Below are 15,410 nucleotides of genomic sequence, written 5' to 3'. Positions count from 1 at the left end.
CCAGCCCTGTGGGCTCTTCTTGAGATGGACCTTCTTGGGTCTCAGCTTCTCTCCTAGCCCTATCGCTGTCTGTCCTAGTGTTCAATGACTGTGTCTTTGTGTTATGGGGGGATGCCTCATACTCCCACATCCAAGCAGGGTTCTATGCCAACGCATGCTGGAGCAACACTTTCTTGGTAAGCCCTAAGTAGGCAGCCTCATGATAGGACCCATGTTCCGCTGTGCCCTGAAGAGTGCCTTCATCGGACACCTTCAGTACCGGGGCTGGGAGCAAGGGGCAGTTGCAGGTGTGCCTGGCAGGTGTGCTGCTGCCCTCAGCCTTGTCCAAGGTTGCTCTGTGGGAAGAGGCTGCCTAGACCCACCTTTTCCCTCCTTCTGCCTTCCTGCTGCCTCTCCTCCACTCTGCATCTGCTTGCCTTCTGATGCAGCCACTCGGCCACCACAGGCCTCTCCGAGGAAGGCAGGTTGTGCCACCGTTGCTGAGGTGTTGGCATTTGGCAGGCCTGGGCCCCACCCTCACGTGTGACCTTAGGCAAATCACCTCCTCCCCAGCTCCTGCGTTCACGGGGGCGGGGTGGGGGTGGCAAGGTGCATGGCGAGTGCTCAGAAGCTCTTCCTCTGGGAGGGGCACATCTTGTCCTGTGGCTTTTGCTAGCAGCTATGACAGACCAACACCCATACCGACGGCAGAACGTGGTCTGAGAGCACAGAGTAGCAGTTCCCTTGCCCTTGACTGCTCCCCTGCAGGGGGCTTGTTCTCTGACTGTGCAGAGGCCGTCAGCTCCCCCTTCCTCATAAGCCTGAAGCTAGGAGGTTCTTGATGGCCTCAGTGATTGCCTGGCTAGGCCAGTTCAGTCTTTGGGGTCCTGCTTCCCCTTCCAGGTTTGTCTGAAACAACTTGGGATTTGACACTTAAACTGCTCAGGCTGACACCTAGAAGCCACTCCAAACCTTCTAGGAGTCCAAATCCAAAGCCTGATTTTGGTGCCCTGCACTTGAAAATGAAGGGGCACCAAATGGCAGATTTTCTTTGCTGGAAATCTCTTCTCAGCCTCCTGTCCTCTGGGCTCTGCTGGCCACTGGCTCCCTTGGCCTGGGGCAGCTGAACAGTCAAGGTAGACCCACATCCTGGGTGGATACCTGGAGACTCCATGAGCACAGCCAGTGACACAGCCACTGCAGGAGCCAGCGTAGGGTACTGAGCTTCCTGGGGCTCAGAAGAGTAGTCAAGCCAGTGTGTTCAGCCAAGGGGGCCAGGCCTCAGGGCCCTGGGCAGAGTATACAAGAAACCCTCTGTGCTATGCCAGGGTGAGAGGAGAAGTGTGACGCTCAGGCCATGCTCACAGGTATACCCAGGACAGGTGGGGCAGGTCATGCAGTCATGGCTGTCGGGTAGAGGGGTGGGGGGTACTTGCTGTCTAGGAGGGACAGAGAAGACTCAGAGAGGAGCTGCAACCAGCATGTTACTGAGTGTTTCCCAAAGGGCCATTAGAGGGGATGGCCTCCCTGGGACAGGCTGAGGGGCTCTATTCCTCCCCAAGGGTGCAGTCCCTTAGCTGGGCCTCAGTGTTCTGCCCTGCCCTGCTGGCTGCTCCTCACCATGCCTTAGACCTGCTGCCTTGTGTCCAGGGGTGTCTTCACAGATAGCAGAGCCTGTGGACAGCGCATACCTCTCTCCCTATGCATGGATTGTCGACTGTGCAGTGGCCTCTACCCAGCCCAGCCACCTTGCTGGTGCCTCACTGCCTCAGAGAAGCACTGAGCTCTAGGCTGCAGACATGAGCTGACTATCTACTGAAAGGACTTTCTCTGCTTAGGGAAAGGCTGAGCACCTCCCGGGGCAGGTGGTAGGGGGGAGTGGGGGTGAGGAAGGTTGACCTTCAGGCAGGAAGAGAAGGTGAACTATGAGGTGGCTTCCAGGCTATAGGTAGAGGGTAGCCAAGAAGGGGCACAGGTCATAGGAAGGAGAGTGAGGGTGGGGCTTCAGGAGGGAACTCACCACAGGGAAGACCGTCCAACAGGGCTGGGATGGGCTGAGTTGGGCATGGGGGGCCAGGGGACCCTTTGCTTCCCACTACTTGGCACTATCTGTGGTCCTCCATGTGGAACTTTCTGGTCCTGGGATTCTGTTAATTCCTGGGTTGATTCTGGAGCACACTTTCCAGGGTGGAGGACATGCCACCAGCCCTGGCCCCCCAGGACCCACAGTGTGCCCCTCATCATGAAGGTTGGGACCTCCCTGGGAGAGATGTGGTACTCCTCCAGTCTGTAGGCGCAGGCGCCCCAGTCCTCAGTTCTGGCCTTGTGACGTCAGCTTGAGTTTCGTCGCACCATTTTACTCCAGGTGGCAAGAGGCCAGGCCTGGCAGCTGAGTCCTATTCCTAAGAGTATCTTGGTCACAGAGTGATGGGAGCTACCTATGGATATTCCACGAGCCAGTGGCTTTGGGATGGGGTCTCTGACCCAAGGGTGCTGGAAGCACCGTGCTGTGCCTCAGCCGTCATCCCCCTGCGCCCGAGGCCCTGGGAGTAGCTTGTGTGAGTTGTCAGGCACTCCCAGTGGGAACAGACAGGAGGGAACTAGCATTTCACTCCAGAAGTTTGGTCCAGGTGGTACTGAGAAAGGGAAGTGCGGCTATGCCCTCCCCTGCCTGGCGGGGTGGCAGTAAAGAGGACATGTGCCCTGCTTCCTTGGTGGGATCTGGGTCTGGTCCCCAATTCAAGGAGCTGAAGAAGCAGCAGCCACCTGAGGCCTGTCTCACAGCTCCCACCCGTGGTAGAGGCACATGGTGGGGGCAGTGCCAGGGGGTGGGGAGAGGAGCGCATGGCTGGGGAGGTGTGAGCTATAGCTCCAGACAGGGCAGTGTCAGAAGTGAGTGCCCCTGGAGAATGCGCAGTCGGTCTGCAGAACTGGACAGGCTGGGAGCCAGAAAGTAGGAGCTTAGCTAGGACGTAGGTGATGCTAGCCAGCCCCAAGCTGGTGAGCATCTGGGCCTTCATGCTGCCATCACCAAACACCCTAGACGAGCAAGCATTGTCCTCCTGATCCAGAACTGCCACCTGTGCTGCTCCCTGGAAAGTGAAGGGTTCCCACATCCTTGTCCCTGGTGCCCAGGCAGTGTGGTTTCATCCCTTGGAGTTCACAGACAAACAGTGGTATCCCTGGTGTGGACGCTGTGTCACCCCTACCCAACAGCTGGCGACTTGAGCAGAGAGCAGCCCCACTGTGCAGGCAGGGCTGGGGCCTCTGAGGTCTCACAGCATACATCTCCCTGTGTGCAGAATCAGGCTCAGCATTGGTGGCGCTCAAGTGGGCTGATGCTAGCCCCAGCATGGCCCAGTGTGGGTGTGCACATGTGGATTTGGCCACCTCTAGTTAAGAGGTCCAGATAGGACACAGCATGAGACTAGCCCTGCAGCTGGTTGGAAGCCACCAGCCCACTGGACAAGTCAACATAACAGATGGCCTGAGCTGTTGGGTTTGTCCTCAGTGTGGTCAGCCTTAGGGGCTGTGAGGCTGGTGGAAGTGTGTGGGAAGACAGTCCCACCAGTCAGCAGAGCAGGGTCTTTATTGATCCACAGAGGAACGTGTCACAGGCCAGCCCAGGTGTGGCACAGCAGGCTAGGCTGCTGCCTACTGAAGCCTTTGCCTCTCCAGGCTGCCCTCAAGCTCCCACACCATGGCCTGTCCCAGCCCAGCAGCCTCTGTCCTCATTCCCCTCCCCTACCTGGATCTGGGGCTGCCAGCCACCAGGTCACCATGTCCTCTGTTCAGAGGTGGGGTATGTGCTACTGTGTGTGTCTGGGCAGCGTCTGGAAGAAGGCAAGGGTGTGTGGGGAGGCCTGAGGGAGGAGGAGCCTGCGTGTGTGCTGGACACGTGGCACAGAGGCAGGCGGGTGGGTGGCAGCACGCCGGCTAAGCCCCTCTACTTCCAGGTGGGCCAGAGCAGCCTCCCCATGCTGTCCTCGCCATCGCCAGGCCAGCAGGTGCAGACCCCACAGTCGATGCCCCCTCCCCCACAGCCATCCCCACAGCCCGGCCAGCCCAGCTCTCAGCCCAACTCCAACGTCAGGTAGGCATAGCCAGGGGTGCCCCTCCCTCTGGCCCTCAGGGTATACCCTCTCCCCCCCACCCTGGCTCACACGTGCTCCCTTCCACTTGGCTGCAGCTCCGGTCCCACCCCGAGCCCCAGTAGCTTCCTACCCAGCCCCTCACCGCAGCCCTCCCAGAGTCCAGTGACAGCCCGCACCCCACAGAACTTCAGCGTCCCCTCACCTGGACCTTTAAATACCCCCGGTAAGTCAGGCCTGGGGTGGGAATGGGTGCAACCTGAGGCCCAGAACCCACTGTGGGACCCGCATGTGGCCGGCAGGTTTGGGTGCTGAGCATTGCCCCTCACCTTTGCAAGGCCTCAGCCCATGCCAGGCACTCGAACTCAGGGGCCTTTGGAGCCCGAGCGCCTCCCCTAAGGGTCTGGGGCCGCGGCCCGGCCCGGCTGTGTCCTGCAGTGAACCCCAGCTCTGTCATGAGCCCTGCCGGCTCCAGCCAGGCCGAGGAGCAGCAGTACCTGGACAAGCTGAAGCAGCTGTCCAAGTACATCGAGCCCCTGCGTCGCATGATCAACAAGATCGACAAGAATGAAGGTGGGCCACGCGCTGCAGGGCCGGGCCATGGGTGCCCGGCTGGGTCTTAGTGTTCCCTCTTCTGTCCCAGACAGAAAAAAGGACCTGAGTAAGATGAAGAGCCTTCTGGACATTCTGACAGATCCCTCCAAGAGGTGAGCTTTGGCCCAGGTCCCTGGAGGAGGACAGTGCTGCACCCACCAACAGTCCCATAGGGCGAGGCTGGCCTAGCCATGGTGGGCTGTAGGGAAGGTGCCCAGGCAGTTCTTGGGCCCTGCCTGGAGGCCCCCAGAAGTCCACTAGGGTGTGTGCACTGGAGCTTCCTGCCTGGACTCCACCTTGGCCAGCACCCAGCCTTCACCCTACTCTAGGCTGCTGTTGTGGTCCTCACACTTCCCAAGTGTGGCTGTCAGAGCTAGGCCTTATCTGGCCTGTGGCCAGGTCCTGCCTGGCAGCAGCCTCACCATCAGCTGGCCACGACATACCTGAGTCTTACCTTCAGACCTGTCTCTGCCTTGCCAGTGACTGTAGCAGGCAGCTGTGTCTCAGGTACCCCATTTGCTGTTTGTGGGAGTAGGACAAGGCAGTGTTTAGGAGAAGCAAGTAGAAGGCAGGGTGTGCCAGCCGCGGGCTGCCATGGGCACTAGAGCCTGGGCAGTGCCTCAGAGCTGTGCACGAGCTTGGGCGTTTGTTTTACCCCCTCTTATCACACCTCCTGGATGCAGGCTGTGCCCCCCTCCTAGAAGGGTCGCCCTGTTCTGGATATAATGCCAAACGGGGGGCCTATTAGAGCTGGATGGCTCTCCAGACACTTTTTTTTTTTTGAGATAGAGTCTCAAGCTGTCGCCCTGGGTAGAGTTCAGTTTTTTGAAACCGACCTCAAGCTGTCCCCCTGGGTAGAGTTGCGGTGGCATCACAGTTCACAGCAACCTCCAACTCCTGGGCTCAAGCAAGTCCCCTGCCTCAGCCTCCCAAGTAGCTGGGACCATAGGCGCCTGCCACAACGCCCAGCTATTTTTTGGTTGCAGCCATCATTGTTGTTTTGGCGGGCCCAGGCTGGATTTGAACCTGCCACCTTAGGTGTATGTGGCTGGCGCCTTAGCCACTTGAGCCAGAGGCGCAGAGCCCAGTTTTTCTATTTTTGGTGGAGGCGGGGTCTCACTTTTGCTCAGGCTGGTCTTGAACTCGTGAGCTTAAGCAATCTACCTGCCTTGGCCTCCCAGAATTCTAGGATTATAGGCATGAGCCACCGCATCCATCTTCTCCAGGGAGCTTTTGGGTTGATTCATCGTTGGGATTTTAGGGCCAAGGAGGGCAGGAACTTGCCTAGAAAGACAGGCCTTCCGAGTGTGGCTGGGGCCTGCCCTCTGCCTCTCCCCTTGTTTCATTGCCTTCTTCTGCCAACCAGGAATGGGCAAGGGTGAGGGTTGTCTTGCCTAAGACTCTGTGTCTGGGAACAGCTGGTCTCCTGGCCAGGGTTACTGCAGAGGTTTCCCATGGCAGAGTGGGAAGTCCAGATAGGCAGTGGTTGGGATCTAAGCCCAAGAGCTGTCAGCTGTCTTAGCTCTCCAGCCCCAAAGTTAGCCCACGACCCCTCTCTCCATAGGTGTCCCCTGAAGACCTTGCAGAAATGTGAGATTGCCTTGGAGAAACTCAAGAATGACATGGCGGTGGTAAGTGGAGTATTGGGTACCTCCCGGGGAGGTTGGGGTACACCCCTGGTGTCTGGGAGAACTAAGTAGGAGGAGTCTTCCTAGTCAGGTGTGCTGAGAATAAGGGAGAAGCCACCCCTCTCCCTGTGGCCCCATGGGTACTGCTACCACTCAGCCGTGGCCAGGAAGCAGGGAATTGTGTCCAGGGTCAGCCAGTACTGTCTGTACAGGGGTGGACATTGTGAGAAGAGCCTCAGAAATCTGACTGTGCGTGAACATGAGGGCCTTGGGGACAGGAGGGCCCCAAAGAGTGGTTACAGCCTCGAGTTCCAGGCTGGCTGCTGACCTCTCCCTGTTCCATCTTCAGCCCACACCCCCACCACCTCCAGTGCCACCTACCAAACAGCAGTACCTGTGCCAGCCACTCCTGGATGCCGTCCTTGCCAACATCCGTTCACCCGTCTTCAACCACTCCCTGTACCGCACATTTGTGCCAGCCATGACTGCCATCCATGGCCCACCCATCACGTGCGTAAGGCTGGGCTGGGCCTTGTAGGGGGTAGTGGCTGTAGGCTGCATGCAGCCAACCTGGTCACTGCTCCCCTCCTCAGAGCCCCGGTGGTGTGCACACGGAAGCGCAAGCTCGAGGAGGAGGAGAGGCAGAGCATCCCCAACGTGCTCCAGGGGGAGGTGGCCAGGCTGGACCCCAAGTTTCTGGTGAACCTAGACCCTTCTCACTGCAGCAACAATGGTACCGTCCACCTGATTTGTAAGCTGGGTGAGTGTCCTGGGAAGGCAGTGAGTGTCCTGGGGAGACAGTGGCAGGACTGCTGGCACCCTCTATGCAGGGCACGCCAGGTTCCGAGTCTGAGAGTCAGAGGGACCCATAGGCTGCGGAACCTTCCAGGTTGTGAGGAGTCCTGTTCCAGGGCAGGGCAGCCAGGGTCTGTCTAGGTCAGAGGTGCAGCCATATGTGTTACAGATGACAAGGATCTCCCAAGTGTGCCCCCGCTGGAACTCAGTGTGCCTGCTGACTACCCCGCTCAGAGCCCACTATGGATCGACCAGCAGTGGCAGTACGGTGGGTGAACCTAGGGGAGCTGGCAGGGGCCAAGGCAGCTGGGGCCAAGGCAGCTGGGGCCAGCAGCTGGCGAGCAGGGTTCCCAATGACCACCTATGTTCTCCTCCCACCCCGACTGAGCCCCACCTTCCCCTCGCTGGCTTCCTGTTCAGACCAGTGCTGGTTGCTTAGTGGTCACCTGAAGAGAGAAGGTTCTATCCATTTGTGTCCCGTTGCCCTTTTATCTCTGCATCAGGCCAGCATGTTCAGTGGGTGAGGGGCGAGTGGGCCCACGGCTCAGGATGGACCCAGCTCCCTGCAGTAGCCCCTGTGAAGCTTGGCAGGGCTGAGGCAGGTCAGAGGGACTGCCAGAGTTTAATATGGGGACCCATCTGGGTGACATGGCTCCAGAGAGAGCCCCATTGGCAGAGGATGGCTGCCCTGAGCATCAGAGCTGGTACACAGCCCGGCCAGGACTAAGTCCCAAAGACTGTCATAGAAGGAAAGCCCCCGGCTCTGTATTCAGTTCATATTCCAGATTTTCACCACCCACATGGCTGTGGTGGGAGAGCCTGGTGGCTGGGCACTGTAGGAGGCAGGTGATAGCCCAGTGTACGCACTCACATCTCAGGCTGCCCTTCCTGGGGAGCTATAGAGTGTGGCCCACTGCTCACAGCTCATCCTTCTGCCGTAGACGCCAATCCCTTCCTGCAATCAGTGCACCGGCGCATGACGGCGAGGCTGCTGCAGCTCCCTGACAAACACTCCGTGACTGCCCTGCTCAACACCTGGGCCCAGAGTGTCCACCAGGCCTGCCTCTCAGCCGCCTAGCTGGGACTGCAGGATAGCCAGCATCCTCACTGGGCCATGGACACATCCCTCCCAATGGACATTGCTAGGTGTGGGCTTCCTTAGGGAGCCTAGGGTTAGATTAGCTTTCCTGCTTTTATCTTCTGCCTTGGGGACCTGCCAAACGAAATTCCACACTGCTCAGAACTGGGACAGATGGCTATGGAGCTGGCTGGTGGGGACATGGGCTATCTTCTTAGAGAAGGTTCTCTGTGTCTCCAGGGAGTCAGACACTGCCCCTGGCCACGATTCTTGGGCTGCTCTTGTGGCCTTTCCATAGTCTGCGCCCAGGTTTGGGTCCACTCTCAGCAACATGAGGGAGAACTCCAGTTCTTATCAGAGCATCTGTGTGTGCTAGAACACACGTCTACACGTTTCCATAGGAGAACGTGGAGGACATAGGAAGCCCTTAAAATATGGTTCTCTGATCACGGTTTTGAGTTCAGTCTGTGCCACTCTTAGCAGTGGGCTCCTGGGTCCAGGGCACAGACTGCGTCTTGGCTGCCTGTTCCCAGCCGCCACTCAGCCTCAGCACTGTGAGGAGCCCAGGGAAGAGCGCCAGGTGCCATGTCCTTCTCTGAAGGAGGAAGAGTGATGTCCTCAGGCCCAGCATCCTCAGAGCTTCCTGTGCTCTGTGCCACTCCAGAGGGTGGGCTCCCGGCTGGGATAGGGCCATGGGGCAGCATGGCCCCTCCCTGTGTTGCCTGCCACTCTGGGTGCCAGTCAGCAGCCCTCTGGTCATGAGGTGTTCCCCTTTTTATGTGCACTACCCCATCAGTGGTTCTTATAATAAATATATTATTCCTGTGTTTGTCAGGAGTTCATCACTGCATCTTCTTCGTGAATCTGGGGCCTGCTTTCCTGTCAGGGATATTGTCAACTCTGGAGTCAGCAGTATCCAGTCTGGCCCTGAGTGCCCCAGACCTCACCTCCGCTCACCTGACACACTGTCCTATCCCTAAGCCGGGTCCATGCCCCAGGTTCCTAGCAAAGTTCCTGTTTGCCAAAGCAGGAAGAGGCTGAGACTAATGCCAAGGACATGGGGCCCTGGGACTGGGAGGACTATGGTACCCAGGCGAGGGTGGGCACTGAGCTGACCATCCCAGGCAGTAGATGGTGCTACTCTGGTGACAGGGAGCAGAGGGGCTGGACACAGCATTCTGGAGATGACAGGTCTTCTTTTGCTATGGCCCTCTAGGGAGGAAGGTGGGCTTAGCCAAACCACTTGTCAGCCCTGCTGAGTGTCAGGACAGGGAAGAACAGCATCTTGCCCCCCAGGAGTGACCAGTCAGGGCAGGAGACTTAGAGTAACTGTGCTCCTAGCAGGCAGCTCCCAGCCTAGCCAGTGGACCAGGAAAGCTTTCCCGTCTCCAGAGGGGCAGATGTGGCTGTGTTGACGTGGCAGGTCCCCTCCAGACTAGCAGGGAGCTGGATTAGGGACCAAGGGCTGGGAGATGTGAGACACAGTTGGAGAAAAACAGCTTTATTTTCAGTATTCACATTTTGTAATGTGCCTTTTTGAGTTAATGCAGAACAGCAAAATAATAGCAAGAAAATATACAGTTCTTTGGTTTGGAGGTCAAGTACCTTATCTGTCATGGGTTTATCTTGGAATTTAGCTTGGTTTAAAAGTATTCAGATCCTTTAGAAGTGCAGGTCGACCACAGCTTAGGGGCAGTGGACTCAGAACACGGAGCGATGTAGGCGCCGGCTCTGCACCACCTGCAGCCGCTTCTGCCGCTCGGCAAAGGTGCTCTTCAGGGTCTGTTTCAGTGCAGGCAGGATGGCACGCTCCGCCACGGGTGTGGGGCTCAGTATCAGGCTGGGGACCGGTGGGGGAAGGTCACCTGAAACATCCTCAGGAGTGGAGGCTGCTGGGACCTCGGCCAGCCTGCATCTGAGCCCCGAACCTCCCTGTGCACTGGGCTGCAGGGCTGCCCTCCCCACGCAGGGGCTCACCATTTCTTAGAGAGGTTCTTGCTGGAGACCTTGGGGAGCTGCATGGCCTCCTGCTCCCTGCGTGAAAGGAGAGTCAGCAGTGAGCCCTGGACAGGCCCTGATGGGACGCAGTGGGCCAGGGCGTAGGCACTCACTTGGGGGGACTGGGCCCAGCCTCTGCAGGGGCAGCCTTGTGCCTCTGGCTCCCCTCCAGGAGGGCCTTGAGATGCTGGAGCTGAAAGGCATGGGAGGGTGTGATGGGTGTGGCGGTGCCAGCCACCCAGGGCCAGCCCTGCCCAAGCCTCACCTCTTGGGCCTGCAGGAGGTTGGCGTTCCACAGCTGGCGGATGACCACCTCGCACTGCTGAAGAGTGGTGGGCTTGCGCAGGTATGGGGGCAGGCTCGTCCAGGGGGGTGCACCTGTTGCTTGCCTGCCCCTGTGCTGGATGCCTGCCCCTAAGGGGGCCCCTGGGTGAGAGATTTCCACTTCCTCATCTCTGAAATGATCATTGCAGCAGCCCTGAGGTGACTTGCCTGGGCTGGTCTAAGCACCCACTCAACCCCACCACACACACCCCGGGCCAGTGTGGGATCAGTGTGAGGAAGTCAGTGGGCTCCCTTTCCTGACTAGGGTGCTCTGGGCAAGCAGGTGGGGCCAGCTGGGACCTGGGACCACCCACCCATTTGTTCCCACTGAAGGTACACTGAGGGTTAGATGGGGGTTCCAAAGGTGACCAGTTAGCTGCCAGGCTGCCCTTGGGCCTCATGCATTTAGGGCTGGTTTGGGGAGAATCTTAGAGCTATGCCGAGAACCAAGAGCCTGTCCTGCTTGATTACTGCCCAGAGTGCACTCTCTGCAATGTCCCAGGGCAGTCCTGAGAACTCAGGGGTCACCAGAACTTAGTCTGGCTCTGTCTTGCTGGCCCAGTATCGTTCAAAGGCGGCCAGCCCTCTCTGTTCTAATCAGACTCACTGTTTTCTTGGTAACAAAGATTGCTTTGTGTTTCTTTTCTCTGACAAAGTGGTTCAGGGGCTGCTGCTGACCCCCTCATGTGGGGTCAGGTCAGCAGACTCCTAGGGGTGGGGAGGAAGACAGCGCCCACCAGCCATGTGGAGCCTGGCGTTGTCTGCTTCCGAGAGCCTTGGTTCCCATAGGAAACAGGCCCAAGGAGCAAAGGACAGAGCAGCTGGTTTACTCCAAGGTAGGACTTACTGTGCACAGTCCTGGGCCCACATGCAGGCCCGGCCCGCAGGGTGCGCACCAGCCTACCTGGCCTGCCCCTGCACCCCAGGTACTCTGTCCAGTTTGCTGCTGTGAAGGGAGGCAGTGCTAACAGGCTCCTCTTCCAGGTCCACCTTCTGGAGGCCATCAGGCTTTGACTCTTGCTTCTTGAAGGAGCTGGGTGGGGGCCTGAACTTGCCTTGAGAGTTGGCTGCAGGTTGGACCCACAGGGCCAGTCACTGCAGACATCAGAAGTGCTGCCCACGTCCTCCAGGGTTGGTGTGTGCGCCCAAGCTGCCCCTGCCCCTGTAGTTCTGAGGGTGAAGCCTGTGGGTGGTGCCTGCTGAACAGGCGATCACAACGGGGAACGCTCCTATTCTGGGTAAAATGAAACTGCACGAGAGGCCTGAGAGCCAACCTGCACACATTTACTTTCTAAGGACAAGGCCCGTTGCCCACCTGGGCCCTACACAGAAAAGGAGGGCCGCTGCTGGTGAGGATGCTGGGCCTCTTGGCAAGGCCTGGAGGGGAGAAGAGACACCAGCTCCCTCTGCAAAAGATGCCACAAGCCCAGGGCCACTGGGCAGGCCAGGTCGCCTGCATCCTGCCTGCTTGGGGAAGCTGGTGCACACCCTTCTCCCAAGAAGCCCACTCTGGAGGCTAAGCCAGCACTCAGCAGCCCCCCAGAGCCAGACTGCCCTGGGGAGGGGCTGCCCAGGGCCTTGCTGCTGGTTTTTGTATTCTCATGTCAGGGGCTCCCTCCTGCAGCCCACAGTCCTATCCCAGCCCACCTCTGCCCTTGTAGCAGCATTAGCTTGCAGGGCACCTGAGGCCTTCCTCCTTGGCTCTCTTCAGCCGCCCCTTCACCTTTTGCCCACAGAATCTGACTTTTGATCTGCCCAGCAGCTTAGCCACCCAGGCCTGGGGCCCCAGTGGGGCACGGGCCCCTCTGAGCTCATGGAACCCAGTCTGCTCACCTGACACTGTTGTGTTGGACACTGACTTATTGGAAGGGAAACTGGCAGTGGAGATGCTGCCTGCAGAGGGCACACGGAGCTGGGTGGCAGCATTGCAGGGCCATGACCTCCCTGCTGTACCCCACACTCTGGGAGCACATGGAGCTGGGTGGCAGCATTGCAGGGCCGTGACCTCCCTGCTGTACCCCACTTTCTGGGAGCACACAGAGCTGGGTGGCAGCATTGCAGGGCCATGACCTCCCTACTGTACCCCATACTTTGGGAGCACCCAGGGGCGCAGAGGTCACCAGAAAGATTATTTCCTGACAGGCCATTCAGAAAGCAGGGGGCTTGGGACCAGTGTAGCGTCCTGAATGAGAGCACAGCCTCCAGTGTCCCAACAGGGTCCCAGGCACTACAGGGCTTAGATCACTAACTTGGGCCACACTTTGCCCAGAACAGTTCACTGGAGCTGCCACACCCTTAGAAGAAGGGTCCTCCCTCACCCCATCCTCTGCATATTCCCCAGAAAGAGAGCCCTGAGCACCACCCAGACTGGGATGTCCCCAGGCTGGGCCTGTTCACCCATCAGACCTCCTGAAGTCAGATCTGGCCCCAGAGATGAGGGGAGAGAGTGAGCTCAAGAACCCAGCCAATGTCCCTGGGCTGGGCAGAGAGCCACAATCAGGATGAAGTGCCTCAGACAAGCGGCTGCAGGTCTCTGAGTCTCTGCTTCCTCCCCCACCCTGGCACCCTGGATGAGGTTGCTGAGGAGATGGCCACAAGAGAGGCTCCCTGGAAGGAGCATGCCCAGAGCACTCTACCAAGGTGTAGAATCAGAGGCCAAAACACCCAGGGCGGGGGGGACACCCAGGAGGGGAGGGGTTGTTCCAGGGCCCCCTCCTGTCTCAGGAGCTCTGCTCAGACAGGGAGGATTCAGCAGCCCCCCACCCTAAATGCTCTGCTCATTGTCCCTACTGTCCCTACTCACAAGCCTCAGGCCTTGGGCTCCCTGAGAGCAGCTCCTATTGTGCTTGGGTACATAAAGTCCCCCAGCCATAGCTGGGGGGCAATGGCGTCCAGGTCCCCCAGAACCTGTCCCCACTGGGTTAGCATGCTGGGGCCAGTGTACAGGTGAGCATGGATAGTGTGGAGGGGCTGCTGCTCTGCATGGTAGGGACTTCCCAGCACTAAAGGGGCTCAATCTCACCTTTCTTCTGTGGCTTCTGATTCATTATGAGCTTGTAATGGAGATCTGAAACCAAAGCACACGCTGTCCTCATCATTTAAAACAAAGCCATCGCCACTGGAAGAAGCAGCGTAGTCCACATCCCTGCCCCTAGAGGCCCACTAGCTTTCCCCACTACACCTGTGCCTTGGGCAACCAGGGCTAGAAATGCTCCTGGTTATTCCCTAGACAGAGCTCCGCCCAGCACACTCAGCCAGTCACCCTCTGCTCCAAATCTGAGACTACCACAAGTGCCAGACTAGGCTTCACTCCAGGAGCACAGAGATGAGTTGGGATGACCCCACACTGCTGGAGGCCTGGTTCCTGGATGAGCAAATGTGGTCAGTGTAATAATCAAGGGATGTCTGGGGACAGGGTTGAACAAATCTGGCCTGGGTGTCAAGGACTGAGGTGAGACTCAGGAAGGCCTGGGGACAGCACCGGGGGGTTCTGACATAGATGCCCAGTGGTAGAATACTCAGCACTCTAGGTAAGGCAGCACCAGAAAGGGGAGAGGGAGAAACTGAGGCAGCAGGCCTCAGTGCCCTGGCAGAGGAGCTCTAGGTGAAGGGTGAGGCTGGAGTGAGGAGCAGTCATATCACAGAGGTCTCACATTCTGCTCAGATGGAGTCCATGGGGTTAGGACCACAAGGGTGTGAGGAATGTGGGCACAAGGTGGAGGGGCCGGCTGGCCACTTGTCTGCTCCCCATCTGGTGTATTCAGTGGGAGAAAATGCACTGAGCTGTACACTGTGATGGGTTTGTTTTACTTCTATAAAGTTTCTTAACAGTGAGGGGAGTTTGACCCTGCCTAGAGAGGAGACAGCTGGCCGTGTGAATGCCTGAAATGACATTGCCCCTGCAGGGCAGGCTTCAGGGAGGGCAGCGCCCACGACCACCCCGGTCTAAGATCCTGGGGCAGGGAGAGCCCGGTGCGGCAGGACCCAGGGTGGGGCTTGCTGCCCCGTGTCTTCCCGAACCCCCAGCGTGCTCTGGACCCGTGAGCGGAGAGTTTCACTGTTGCAGGCCGGGGCGACGGGGCATCCGGGGAGACCGGCTCACCCTTGTTCTCCCGCTTCAGGTGCTCAATTTCCTCGTGGAGTTTGACCAGTGTCTCCGAGTGCTGGTGCTGCAGGAACTCCAGGCTCTTTTCCAGGTCCATGACCCGCTTCTGCGCATCGCTGTGTCCCGGATGCGCCGTCAGGCCCTGGAGGCCCGCGGCCTGGCGCTGGCGAAGACGCGACGTGCCTCGGGAGCCCGGGGTCGCCGAGATGGGGCGCTGCGCCCTGGCTGCCCCCGCCATCACGCTCATGTCGCCACCGCCGCCACTGCACGCCGGCTCAGTGGCGGGTCTGCCCCGGCCTGGCACTGCGTCGCCATAGAAACGGGAGCGTCCGAGGGGACGGGCCTGGAGGGCGGGGCGGGGCCTGGGCGCACGAGGGGTGGGTCTGTAAGTCAGGGCGGGGCCTAGGTGCAAGATGGGCGGGGCCTTGCACACGAGGGTCGGGGTCTGGGTGCAAGTGGGGCGGGATTGGAGGATTGGGCGGAGCCTGGTCACACGATGGGAGGAGCCGGGGTGCAAGCGGGGCGGGACTGGAGGTGGACAAGGAGCGTCAGCCCATGAAGCCAGCTGAGGCGGGGCTGGACGCAGGAGGGGGGCGGGTCTGGAAGCGGGACAGTGTCTGTGGCCATGTTTCCCAAGGGTCACTGCACTCAGACTTTATTTATTTATTTATTTGAGACAGAGTCTCACTTTGTCGCCCTCGGTAGAGTGCACTGGTGTCATAGCTCACAGCAAACTCAAACTCTTAGGCTCTAGCGATTCTCTTGCCTCAGCCTCCCAAGTAGCTGAGACTACAGGTGCCCGCCAACAATGCCTGGCC

General features: G+C 58.9%; 2 protein-coding genes across 4 annotated transcripts in view; one reads left to right on the top strand and one right to left on the bottom strand.

Moving 5' to 3' along the window:
• MED15 (mediator complex subunit 15) overlaps nt 1-8,986 on the top strand; it is a 77,877-nt gene extending 68,891 nt beyond the window's left edge. For all 3 annotated transcript variants that reach the window (XM_023508016.1, XM_012812699.2, XM_023508017.1), the window contains 9 exons: nt 3,936-4,072; nt 4,169-4,296; nt 4,509-4,643; nt 4,714-4,777; nt 6,229-6,295; nt 6,642-6,802; nt 6,886-7,052; nt 7,257-7,355; nt 8,029-8,986. In XM_023508016.1, the coding sequence (XP_023363784.1) occupies nt 3,936-4,072; nt 4,169-4,296; nt 4,509-4,643; nt 4,714-4,777; nt 6,229-6,295; nt 6,642-6,802; nt 6,886-7,052; nt 7,257-7,355; nt 8,029-8,165 (1,095 nt within the window). In that variant the 3' untranslated portion in view covers nt 8,166-8,986. The remainder of the gene's footprint in view (nt 1-3,935; nt 4,073-4,168; nt 4,297-4,508; nt 4,644-4,713; nt 4,778-6,228; nt 6,296-6,641; nt 6,803-6,885; nt 7,053-7,256; nt 7,356-8,028) is intronic.
• An 880-nt stretch (nt 8,987-9,866) lies between these two features.
• CCDC74B (coiled-coil domain containing 74B) lies at nt 9,867-14,839 on the bottom strand. Its single transcript, XM_003801729.1, has 8 exons — nt 14,590-14,839; nt 13,510-13,554; nt 12,321-12,380; nt 11,392-11,554; nt 10,429-10,618; nt 10,277-10,356; nt 10,143-10,199; nt 9,867-10,005 (listed from the first exon to the last, which is right to left on the bottom strand). Exons 1-8 carry the CDS (start codon nt 14,837-14,839, stop codon nt 9,867-9,869), a joined length of 984 nt encoding a protein of 327 aa, XP_003801777.1.
• Nucleotides 14,840-15,410: the final 571 nt, after the last annotated feature.

The sequence above is a fragment of the Otolemur garnettii genome, unplaced genomic scaffold (genome assembly GCF_000181295.1).
Source record: "Otolemur garnettii isolate 467f Iridium unplaced genomic scaffold, OtoGar3 scaffold00218, whole genome shotgun sequence".
Classification (NCBI taxonomy): Eukaryota; Metazoa; Chordata; class Mammalia; order Primates; family Galagidae; genus Otolemur; species Otolemur garnettii.
Note: the sequence above shows the minus strand (reverse complement) of the source record. Positions and strands in the feature narration are given on the sequence as shown.

Excerpts from the sequence above, each read along its gene's own strand:
- CCDC74B (XM_003801729.1), bottom strand. The coding sequence starts at position 14,839 with ATGAGCGTGATGGCGGGGGCAGCCAGGGCGCAGCGCCCCATCTCGGCG. Across the intron at positions 11,555-12,320 it reads GTCCAACACAACAGTGTCAG|CCAACTCTCAAGGCAAGTTC; the intron begins GTGAGCAGACTG and ends TCCAACCTGCAG. Across the intron at positions 10,619-11,391 it reads GGGGTGCAGGGGCAGGCCAG|AGATGAGGAAGTGGAAATCT; the intron begins GTAGGCTGGTGC and ends TGATCATTTCAG.